The 12,666-nt window shown below is 40.4% G+C and overlaps 1 protein-coding gene across 5 annotated transcripts in view; it reads left to right on the top strand.

The window, feature by feature from the left end:
* DYM (dymeclin) overlaps nucleotides 1-12,666 on the top strand; it is a 209,298-nt gene that overhangs the window by 77,110 nt on the left and 119,522 nt on the right. For all 5 annotated transcript variants that reach the window (XM_063422109.1, XM_063422108.1, XM_063422105.1 and 2 more), the window contains 2 exons: nucleotides 2,500-2,678; nucleotides 8,921-9,046. In XM_063422109.1, the coding sequence (XP_063278179.1) occupies nucleotides 2,500-2,678; nucleotides 8,921-9,046 (305 nt within the window). The remainder of the gene's footprint in view (nucleotides 1-2,499; nucleotides 2,679-8,920; nucleotides 9,047-12,666) is intronic.

Genomic DNA, 12,666 nt, shown 5'->3' with positions numbered 1-12,666 from the left:
TGGCACCGTGCACACAGCTCAGGAGCTGTGTGACAACCTGTGAAGCCACAGTAATATCCTGAGTTATGCCCTTTCTTCTGGGGAGTTTTTGTATTCCTCTGTCCATTAAGTTTTAACCAGGTTGAGCTCTAAATTAATTCACCATTACCTAGGAAAAATTTATTAGGTTGTGAAGGTGGATTGTTCTCATAAGAAGAATTCTGAGTCCTAACATGCTTCTTTGATTTACTGGATACCATCTACAGGTGGTTGAGATCAAATTGTTGATAAAGTTTTTCTTTTGTCCTGTCTTTAAACTTCAAGCCTCCTTTAATGTTGCGTTTTGTTGACTTTGTTTCATGCTATCATTAGCCAGTAAAGTATTACAGTAAAGTGCGTTATACATATATCATTATAAAATTTTGAAAGAACTTATTTTGTGTGAAATGTAGCATGAAAAGCTGTATTTTCTCTACATGTGTATGTTGATGGAAAGACTTACTGTTTCCCAGAAACTTGTTCCCAGTAGCAGTGCTCATAATTGGGCTAAAATTTGATTTCTGTGAAAATTCTAAGGCGTTTGTAAGAGGAAAGTAATGTGGAAAAGGAGGCTGGTTGCTGTCACAATATATACTATAAAAGGAAAATTGCCATTTTTGTTAAAATAATTTCTATAATTTGATTGAGAGAAAACTAGAAGAATTCAGGATAGAGTGTTTTTTTGTACATGGTCTAGAATAATTTAAGTTTTGATCAGTTTAATGTTCTGCAGAATAATACAGGATATGCTGGTGTTGCTGGTAAATTCCTTTAATTTTGTTTAGATTTTTATTTTAGTGGACTTTTTAGTATCCTTTAATAACACTGATTGTGAAATGCTATAAATCCCAGTGGCACAGCTTAACCATCCACAGAAGCAAAGCTGCAAAGCCAGGGGGATCTTCTCAGCTAACGACCTGTGGCACCAAGGACTGAATTGTTCTGATTTTGCAGTCTCCATCCGGGTTTTCCCTCCTGAAGGGAAATCCCTGCCCAAAGCAGAAAGGTTTTAAACCAGCTTTAAAAGGTGGTTGAGGAAGAGCAGGTTGGAGTCTCTCCTATGTCTGCACATGTGTGGATTTTGGACAGGCAGGGTTCCCATCGCTGTGGGGCTGCACCTCCATGTGTCCCGTTTGCTCCATGCCCTCCTGCTGCCTGCAGCTCAATGGCTGGAGCTGTCCCCCCTTGCCCTGGCCAGGAGTGGTGGCTCCCCAGCATGCTGTCTGCTGGGCCCCACAAAATCAGTGGCAGCCAGGGCTCCTGCAGGGCTCCTGCAGCAATTCCAAGCACTTTTTCCATCCAAAGTGGGTGGAAATGTTGTTCACAATACGTGACGACTACCATGCTCTTCTGTGCTGAAAGCTACTTAGCAAACTTCAGTAAGAATATGGGCTTAAAATCATAGCACCACAGTGTGGTTTGGGTTGGAGGGGACCTTCAAGATCTCCCAGTTTCAATTCTCCTGCCATGGGCAGGGACACCTTCCCCTGTCCCAGGCTGCTCCCAGCCCCATCCAGCCTGGCCTTGGACACTGCCAGGGATGCAGGGGCAGCCACAGCTTCTGAGCCAGGGCCTGCCCACCCTCACAGGGAAGAATTTCTTCCTGATCCCTCATCTAAATGTATTCTCTTTCTGTTTAAACCCCCTTGTTCTATGGCTGTTTGCCCATGTGAAAATTCTCTCACTCTCCATCTTTTTCAAAAGCCCCTTGGAAATACTAGCCTTTTCTGTTTCCACAGGGAATTTCTAGACCTTAGAGATCTGTGCAGATGGACATTTTTATTGAAGCTAGTAAAGGTTCTGTGAACAGAAATCTGTTTTATTTTCGCTTCCAGCCCTGGCACACAGTATATTGTGATTATGAACAAACTGTTGTTACTTTGAGGGATGTCAGACAATGTGATGTGGTGTTTTACATCACTTAACCCACCAAACTCCCCACCACACACCTATAAAGTCCTGACACCTATATTTCCCTGAGCTATCACAGTAATTTTGATCTATGCACATCCACCCTTCATGCCAGGAATGGGATGGGTGGGAGATACTTTGCCTTAATGCCAGAGAATGAAACCTCTAAGTTTGATGTGCAGGGTTTGGAAGTTAATTGTTCATGTATTGGTTCTAGAGAAGACCTTGTGGCTGCCCTGCTTCCAGCAGCTCCTGGGATCACATTCCTTCTTAGCAGTGGAAGCCATATGAGGGGACAAAATTGTTTCATGAAAAAAGGTGAATGTTTTGTACAGGCACTGGGATCTTACTCCAGCTCATATGGGAGGACAAGCTCAGCTTTTTGGCACAACTAAAGCTTTATGAGATTCTATTATAGTTTATGACCATTGGCGATAAGAGTCACGGGTGATTTTTGTTTCCTCCTTTCTGTGGTGTGTTAAATATTTCCCCCAGAGATTTTACACAATTAACAAATAACTGAACGACAAATATATTTGTTAAAGATTTTCTTGTATTTCCTTATTTCAGATAACACTGCTTTTTCGTCATCAAATCCACACGCTTTCCAGATCAACTTTAACAGTCTGTACACAGCTTTGTGTGAGCAGCAGAAATCTGATCAAGCCACTCTTCTCCTGTACATGCTTCTGCATCAGAACAGCAACGTGCGGACCTACGTGTTGGCACGGACAGACATAGAAAATCTGGTGAGTCCTGCTCTGCCCTCCTTGTTCTCACCAGGAGGGACTGGCCCTGCAAGCTTGGGTGTCACCAGCTGTCAGTGGCCTCTGTTCTGCAGCAGGAGCAGGTTCTGGGTCACTCATTCACCAGTTCCAGCTCACTTACTCATTTCTGTTACGTCCTCTCAGGAGTGTGGTGCTAAACATGTCACTGCAGTCAGGGGTGGCACTGGTAAAGCTTGGATTCCCTCTTTGTCTGTGCAACTATCATGACTCAGATCAAACCTGCCCACTTCTGATCGTGGTGTAGAAAAACTGGGAGCAGATACCATTCCATTCATTATTTTATTTATCTCTTTTGGATATTCAGGCCAAAAAGTTGCACAAGTCCGCTCTGTGCTTTCAGGAGCAATAGTTAACAAAATTGTAACTGGACTAACATGCCAAATGTCTTACAGGGTTGACCTAAGACTGAAACTCCTCAAGGAGCAGCTCACAGATTTTATAGAAATACAACTGTAGTGCCTTTTTAGCCGCTTAAATAGGATTGTGGTTAATGGCCAATATAACAGACACCTGGTATGGTTTTTGTAGGTTATAAATTAGCTTATGCTCCCCACTTTAGTAATGTCACAAACCACTTCAACAAATCTTACTTATTAAAAAGCATTCCTTTAATAAGATAATGGCTGTCTAGGGGAATTGGTAACAGAATAGAGGACCCTTTCCATTTTAATATTTGAAATATTGCCAGGTAATTAGATCCCTTGCCTGATGGATGGCAGATATGGAGTGAGTTTGGTTTCAGTCCAAGTTCTAGCAGATGTATTGCTAAAATCGGAGTTGATAGACGCCACTGTTGGCAAACTGGGGTGAGATGGTTGATGCTGAATTGATTCCAGACTGAACTCCTGTGTCCGTTGCAGTTTATGTAGGCAAGGGCTGAGTCATTTTGCATGAATTCGGTGAACAAATGGTCGTGTATAATTTTTGGGGCTGCTAGTGTGTGATATGACAAGTTAACAGCTGCTAACCGTAACAATTTGTGGTGTCTTTAGAATCACAGAATAGAATCCCAGAGTGGTTTGGGTTGGAAGGGACCTTAAAGCCCATCTTGTTCCCACCCCTGCATGTCCAGGGATGCCTTCCACTATCCCAGGTTGCTCTAGACAAATAGATATTAGATGTGTGCATTGTTTTATAATTATGGTGTCTGATACACTGTAAAGCTTCCAGAAAAGCAGTGCGGTGCATCTGTCAAAACAAGTCAAGATGCAGGTACTCAGAATCTCGGCAGCATAGGATATTTTCCTATATTTTCACCTAAAAAAAAAGTAGTCAGAAAACCCCAGAAATTATTGGCAACTTCAAACACTTCATGGGAAAAGCCGAAAAAATTCAGAAAATCACAGAAAATTCAGAAAATCACTGAAAAGTCAACAGTATGTTTTTGCAAGTATTTTGATTTCTTTTTCAATGCCAACATTTGAAAATGTTCCTATTTTGCTGCTTCTTTGTGATCTCTACTGACAAGTTACTGACATCTCTGTCCAATCCTCGTGTTTTTATTGGGCCAGTAGAAAAAGGATAAGCATGAACTAACTGAGAAGAGCAGTTCTAAGAGCCCAGTAAGGCAGGCTGAATGAGACACAAAAAGAATTGGGAGGGCTGGGAGGCTACTGGACAAAGAAATCATGACCTCCTAACTACAGTGGTGAAAAAGGTTCAGTCTTAGACATGAAAATGAAATAAAGGGACTTGAGTACTGGAGCTGGCTGTCCTTCCCAGTATGGCAAAGTGGTGCTGATATACTGTGTAGTATTCTGGTGTGGTACTTCCAGACTTCATAAAATCATTACAGACTATTGAAAAATGGATCAGTGTCAAGAAACATGGGAGGTTTTTTGCTTTAAAATTGACGATAACACTGTGAGAGGCCTAAGAGCCTAACTCTAGCTGATGAGAGAAGAGCTTGGGGAGCATAAGGGTATGTATGTGCCTTCATAAAGGGGAATCCTTGAAAAACAGGAATCTCCACTTACAGAGAGGGGTGATAAGGACTAAATCCTGGAGGCTGATTCCCACCATCCAGGGATGCGGGAGAAAAACAGTACGGTCATTAATTCAGAGTCAGAATGATCTTTGGAAGAGGGTGGAGGACTGTTGGAGGCATGTGGTGTAAATCAGTGTCCTCTTTGTACAGAGGCAGTTGGATGAGTGAGGTATAAGGTATATGGGTACTGTGTGAGAGATCACGTCCATAGGCAGCTCATCCTAGACTTTAGGGGGTTTTGCAGGTTGTTCCTGTTTCACTGCACTCAGTGCTTCCCATATGTTGTGTTTTCCCCTATTTTAATTTTTCTCCCTTTTTTGTGCCCAGAAAGCATCACCAGAAGGTGCTCTGTAACATTTCATACGGGTTTTTGAAATGTGTCTCTGCTCTTTTTCAACTTCAGTTTAACTTGTAAATTAAAACAGTTTGTTTTTCTTAGCTGGTATAGCAGATACTGTCTCAGCCCACTTACTCATTTGTATGAATCTCCCTCTGCCAGTTATAGCTAAATACCTTCACGTTCTGTTGGGCTTTGTGTTTTATTATTGATAAAGAACCTTTTTTGCTCTTATTATAATTCTGCTTGGCAAAATGAATAGGATCTTTGTGTGTCCTTCATGACTTCATTTTTTAAAATAACTGCATTAAATATCTGATGCTAGAGAATCTTCTGTTAGAGAAGTTTAAATCTAGTGTTTGGCTGTCCTTTTCAAAGTGCTTGCGGGCATTCTCTAGAAAGTGGTGGGACAGGTGAAATAGAGGGCAGTTAACACATTTTTTGATGAGCATAGTTTTCTGGTGTGTGGATGGGAGACTGTTGAGCCTTCTTCTGTTTGAAAGACAGTTTCTGACTGCTATATACCACTATTGCAAGTAAATATACCAGTGAGATTTCTGCGTGTAAGAAATGAGCTATTCGATGTGTTTGCTTTGGCTGGTGAGTTGAAATTTTGTTTCTGCTCAACATGACTGGAATGAAATAACATACATGATGATGTATTTATATCAGCTGATGGTACAGCAGTATTTTTTTCCTGTAGTATAAATTCGTCTTAAGCAGGTTGCTGCTTGTATTTTGTTGATTACTAAAGAAAATGTATTTTTAAACTTTACCAGGGAAACCAACCCTGGACTGGATATAGCACCTGCAATTTGCACTGTCTGTTTTTACCTGCCACTTGTTTTGGGGATTAAAAGTAACTTTTTAATGGTGGATGTTTCTTGCCAGTTAAAAGCTGCTCCTGAGGGAGGAGTGTTAGCAGTGGTGCAGTAGAGGTAGTGTGAAAACAGTGAGGAAAGGGTTAGCAATAAAAAAGAGGTGGTGGCTGTCTTCTCAGTGTAGGGTAGGATAAAACCATTGTGTAAGAAGATAGGTATAAAAGTTTTAATGTATGTATGTAGCACAGGGGTGTATAAATGTATTTTGGTTGAAAGTCCAGATAAATTTTAATATAACTAAAATATTAACTGAGAGGATTCTTCTTTTTTGGAAGAATCTGCCTCTTCCAGAATCCTCCTCAGACTCCTCCTAGGCATCTCCTGCAGTTTCCACCTTTACCTGAGATCCCAGGCAGCAGCCCTGGAATCCTTCAGAGAAGTTACCTGGGGTGATTTTGCTCTTTAAATAGCAAATCTCACTTCCAAGGTTCAGTTGGAACCCAGGGTTCTTCCAAGGTTCTTCGAATTCTTCTACAGACCTGAGACCCAGGTTCCAGCCCCAGACTTCTCCAAGGAAACTAGCTAAAAGTCTTCCTCTTCTGGAGAAAGCTGTCTCCTCTAGGCTTCAGCCAAGACTCCTCCCAGGCATCTCCAAGAGTATTTCCAATTTTACATTTTCATGTGATTGGAGTTTTAACTGAATCTTATATTGTGACTTTTTTATGGAAGCGGTGACTTGTTAACTAGTTTTTGCTTTGAAAACAGCAGTACTTATCCTAAAGGCAGTGCACCTCAGCAATCAGTAGGCAAAGGAAGAAGTGTTGTAAGGAGGAAGGATAATGGAAAGTGTATGAATTGATTATGATTCCATCTAGAAATGGCACATAAGAGAGAATTAAGTTGCCATTTGCCTCCCTGAGTTTTGTCCAGTTGTGTAGATGGCACCAAGCCTGAAAGAGAACGTGGCCAAAGGAGTGGAGGTTTTGGAAGCAGCAGAGGTTTGTTTGGGACAGGAGGACTGATTGCCATGATCTGGAGTGCCAGATTACTCTTCAGTAGCAAATAGGGAGCTTTAGTAGCAGCACTTTCACATGCTGGCTTGTAGGGAAATGGCTGCAATGTGTCAGTATCATGTATTTTAAAATGCAGTTTGTAGCAACACACTTGTAGGGCTTGGAGCACTTGAGGACATGAATGGACTTTTTCAGTTACAATCAGTATTAATGTGCATAGACAGAGGAGATATTTTGGGCTGTTTTGAAGGAATGTGTTTTGCCAGAGTGGTTTGTATGGTTTGACACAACCAGACTGAATCACAATTATCTTTAAAGGTCCCTTCCAACCCAAACCATTCTCTGCTTCCATCTGGGATCTGTCTAGAAAACTAAGTTGTTCCAGTGGTTACCTTCAGCAAGGCTTTTGTTGTTCTCCCTGGAAAGTCCAGTTTTGAATGCAATTCTTTATCAGTTTTATGTTCTTCCAGCTCCATCCAGCTTATTATAATAACTCTTGGATGTGGAAATGACAGAACTTTTGTAGTGCAAAGCAGCATGCAAGTGTTGGAGATGGGAACAATTTGAATGGTGGACTAAAGCAGTGATGTTTGTCTCTCTTTCTCCCAATCCAAGGAAAAGGACATTGTTTTTGTGTGTATGTACTAATTAGAAGTCCTACGGAAAACCTGGTCTTTGCTCAAGACTGATATTCAGAAGATACAAAGATGGTACTCTAGTTTCCACTGGAGAGAGAGGTTTCTGAAGGATACTTTGAAATGGCAAGGGAAGAATGTTTGCAACGTGTCATTTAATTATTTTTTAAAATTTTAATATTTATTTAATATTAATAAAAATATTGCTGTAGGTATATTTTCCCTCTGCTTCTGTTGTCATCTTGTCTTGACCCTGACCAAAACATGTGTCAAAAGGTTTTGTGGCCTGCAGCATTTAGATCAATCTCATTTCATTCTAGTAGAATCTGGTTTAGTATGTCCCAAGTGTTTCAAGGATGGTTGATTGTAAGAGAACATTTTGGTAACTTCAGAGGCTTGTGAAGCACTGGTGTCCTGGCTGCTCACCAGAATAGATTTCACATGATTCATCCAGCTGCATTTGAGCTGTTTTGAAAAACAGCAAGTTTTTAGGTGTCTAGAAGCTTCTTGGAACTGAGGGCTTTCTCCAGTTCCTTTTTCCAGGACTTTTTGTGATTTCAGCCTATTTCTGCAGCCCAGGGAAGCCACGTTGTACTGAGCCAGTAGAAGGCTAATTTTCATTTGGTAGAGAGACAGCGTTTGCATCTGGATTAACTTTAGAGTAGCATTCAGGTATGCTTGCTCTTGCAATGAAATCTCATTTTCGTTATTATTGCAAGTCTTTGGCTAAAGCAATTCATCCTGGTGGAAATGTTGCAAGACCTTGGGCTGAACTCTGATCATAATGATCAGTCAGTTCTCTTTGGCTGCATATTATCTAAAATTGGAAAAACAGGCCTCTTCTAGCCTCAACCCAACCCAAACTGGTTTTTCTCTGGTATTATCTTCACACACCAAAATGGGATTTAACTTGCATGTCTCAAAACACCTCTGTTCACCTTTTGTTTCTCAAAACACCCTGTTCAGCTTTGATGTGCTAGGCTAGATTTGATGAGGAAAGGCTTTGCAGAGCAGGCTTGTGATAGCACAGATGTGTAGACACAACTGTTTTCCTGCTTGGTCTGGTGAAAATCTGTAACAATTCTCTTATCCCCATAGTGTAGAGAAGAGGACTGAAGCATTTAGAGATTATGGTAACCGGTATGGCTGGGAATCTCATTTCCTAGAGATTGAAATTCCATTTCTAACCACAAGAAAGCACTTGTTTAGACTCTCTTGTGAGACAAAATGAAGCAGATAGGAGGTGTTTGGACACTCTATGTCACTGCTCAGGGGTGGTTGTTTCCAGAGGGAGGAATTGATATGAATTGTCAAGGGCAGGGCAATACACTGGCCCTTTAGAGCCTCCTCTGTTTAGTGTCTGAGGTATTTGAAGACTAAACTAATGCACACATTTTTCCTTCCCTAAAGGTTTTGCCAATTCTTGAAATTCTGTACCACGTTGAAGAAAGGAATTCACACCATGTTTACATGGCCCTTATCATTTTGCTGATCCTCACTGAGGATGATGGCTTCAACCGATCCATTCATGAAGTGGTGAGTTGCTGTTTTGGTAAATAATCTTCAGCTCTAAAAAGAATCAAAATATTTACTTCTAAGAAGAAACATTGGCAAATCTGCTCCCTCAGCAGAGTCTGTATGAGCTCATCCAAATTTATGACATATACATCTTCCTTTTGTAAGAGGAAAGAACCTGAAGACTGATTCCAAAGCTTTTCCCAAGTGAAATGAAGAAATGCACTCCCTCCTGGAGAGAAACTGCTGCAAATATCTCTTTTTCTGTCTTTTTTGGTGTTCCCTCTTACAAATTAGCCTAGTAATAGCTGGGCAGGCTGCCTCAAAGGTGCTGAATGTTTGCCATGGAAGTGGAAGGCCTAGAAGAGAGGAAAAAAAACAGGAAACCTTTTTTATTCCTCTTGAAAATCTTTGCTTAACTAGTTTAATGCAGCCTTTAGCTGGAGTTGTATTTTCCATACTAAATGTTACTTCCTAACTTGGCACTTCTTTTTCTGTCTCTCTGTTAGACTAATTTCTGTTTTATGTTGTCCATATAACAGGATCCAAATCTTTACTAGCTTTGATGCACTTTGACCATCTGTGCAGGAGAATACCTTGGACAATTATGTCCTATGTTACCACTACATGAGATATTTGCACTGATCTAATTTAATGTTTTCGACTGGGACACAGAAATTCTCTTTTGGGGAAATAATATCTTTGTGAATTATTATCTTTGTGAAATTATTGAAATGCAAAATGCTGAAAGCAAGTTTCAAGGCTCCTGAACAGAACTCTCCCTTCACCAAGACAGGTGAATTTACAGCCTATTTTGGAGGGAGCTGGCATTTTTTCTTGGTGCCAAGCAGTACAGACTTAGAGTATTTTTCAGATTTCAGATCCAGAATCAGAAAAGATTCAGATTGTTTAGTATAGCTGTGTGTATAGAAAGCAGGAAGAGATTATTTAAGTGCAGTTTCCTGGGAATACCTTTTTGGAAGCAGCTTTTAGGGGCACCTATAGTAAATGTGCATATGACTGAAACATTTTCTTGAGGCTTTTTCCAGCCTTCAGCTTTGTGTGCCTTGAACCAGAGGTGCACGTGTGTGATGTGTATTTTTGGGCTCCATGTTACTGAGTCATTTATCCTGTCTCATAAATTTGGCTTGTTGAGAGTTGGAATTCAGCAGACAAGGTGTCATTCCTGACTCAGTCTCTTCCCCTATCACACTCTGTTCATTTCAGAGCCTTTACACGTGTTTTTTCAATAAAGTCCTTACTGGATGAGCAAAAGTGGAATATTTCCCTAAAATTCCTTAATGAGTATCCAGCTCTGGAATGAAAACATAAATCAAGTTTCCTTGTCCGGTTCATCCTGCCTTTCAGCTAAACCTGCCAACAGAGTTGTAGTGTTTGCTTGCAATGTGGATATTGGTTTACTACTTCTGTCTTAATAAAAACACAACCCCCACCTCGTTCCTTTTACCCCGCACTGATCTTTTTTTCAGTCATGCCTTTGCTTCTTCCATTTTTTTCACCTTTTTTTTTTTAAATTTTACTTCAGATGTTCACTAACTGCTTCTTTCTTTCCCTCTGTGGTTGCATTTTCCTGCTCCATGGCACCTTGTTCCATTTGTTAATAGAGCTGTGTGGCCAGAGTTCTGCTGGGTTTGGTTCTTAGGTGGATGATGAGAGGTGGCTGTGAGGTGCCTGAGCCTGCATGCCTGTCTGTTTGAGCTTCTCCTACACATTCCTGCAGATCCCAAGGAGGGAAAGAAGTGTAAGGGGAAAAAAGTTTCAAAGTCATGCTTATAAATCCATTCCCCTCACTCATGTCTTTAAATTAATTAAATATATGTTTTCTATTCATTCTAGAGATGAATGAGCAAGTTACTGTTTAAAAACTCCAGTATTAGGTACAAAATTAGTCTTAAACTTTCTTAAATATTGACTCCACGTCTCCTAAAGCCTAAGAGGGTATTACAGGTCTGCAAAATGATGGGAGTCAGATAATCTGTGTAGGCCTTTCTGAAAAATTTAAGTATGTAGCATCAGTTTCATAAGCCTCATGCATGCAAATACATACCAAATTTTATCAGTTATAGTAGGACTATTTTTTTCCTCCATCACTTGGGTAAAAGATGAAGAAAAGATTATATGCTGTATTCTGGATCAACCTGTTTTTCTCTCTGCTGTGTATCCTGTCTACTGTTCTTATAAGAACCATGACTGTACAGTTCATTTATGGGCTATTTTCCTTTGTGGCATTTAACCCACATTTATTTATTGATTTTTAGGATTATTTTTGGTGAGCAATGTTTTATAAATCTGGTATTTATATCAACTGGTAAGGAGCTCAGGAAACCACAGAAACTCTTTTTGACTTCTGTAGGATGCTGAAGCATTTTTTATTTAAGTTGAATGTGGTCTTAACTACCTGGAAAATATGATCAAAATCATAGGTCCTGTTCTTGCAGCTGGCTTAATGCAGTTGGGTCACTGTAACCACACAGAACTCAATTTCTTTCACTAATAATAACAATAATTATAATAGTAGAGTAAACAAGTAAATGTAAGAATTCCCCAGAGGGACAAGTATTGGTGATCTTTTGTCTCTGATTTATGAATTTCTAAATAAAATTACATCAGACATCAAAATAACATCATACAGTATTTTATGTGGCAGTAACCTTATTGTGCTACTGTAGCACTTTATGCTGTAGTAAGTTATGATGGAGTGTAAATCACGATTTAACTGTGTTTATTTTTAGCGTGTTAAAAAATTTCTCACGAGCGAAGTTGTGGGAAACCGAGAATCTCACTGCTTGGTATATGTGGAACTGAGCTCCTGCTCTTTGCATCTGCACCTTGTGCTCCCTGAGTTGGAACTATCCAAGATCCTAGTATTCAAAAGAATGATTAATCAAAACATTGTAATTTCGTTTAAAATTGTTCTTGCAAGACCACCCCAGGACTAAGCTGCTTCTTTTTTTTCCCCTTTATAATGTTAACTGCAAACCAATGAGATTGGTCAGTGGGGTCACAAGTTCCATGTAGATTTTGAAATTCAAGATATTTTCATGCTTCATGTCTCTGAAACCCAAAATGGATGGTGGTGGTTGCTGTTGTTGTTTTTGAAATGGCCATTTCATTTCCTACCAGCTCAGGTTGCTTTCCTCAGTGTGGAGGACAGGTAACAGGTTGTGGTGTGTAACTTTATAACTGTGAATTTATCTACTTTTTTTTAAGAGTGGTGTACTATTTCAAGGAATAGTTATCTCAGTAACTGTCATTTTCCCCAGGTTGGTGTTTTCAGATTTTCAGGGAGAACCATTGAAGGTTTACTGGGGTGAGACTGGAGCATTAACTTGTCTTTGTCCATGCTTACAGCTGTCAACGTGTTACTTAATGAGCCCCGGTAACTTCATGTTTTGCATTAAGAATCTGCAATTTGGCAGGTGGCCTTTGTGCCAGGGCTCTGCTGCTGATAATATGATTAAATGTGACCAAATTATCAGTCTCTGGGCACAGGGAGCAGCCTGTTTCCATCTGCGCAGCAGAGACGTAGCCGGAGGTGGCCTGACGTCTGTGGAAACTGAATATTCTCATTTTGCTGCTCCCGGAGCCATCTGGGCTGTGTGCATCCTCCCCTGCCCAGG

The sequence above is a fragment of the Prinia subflava genome, chromosome Z (assembly GCF_021018805.1).
Source record: "Prinia subflava isolate CZ2003 ecotype Zambia chromosome Z, Cam_Psub_1.2, whole genome shotgun sequence".
Taxonomy (NCBI): Eukaryota; Metazoa; Chordata; class Aves; order Passeriformes; family Cisticolidae; genus Prinia; species Prinia subflava.
This window is presented reverse-complemented; position numbering and strand designations above follow the sequence as displayed.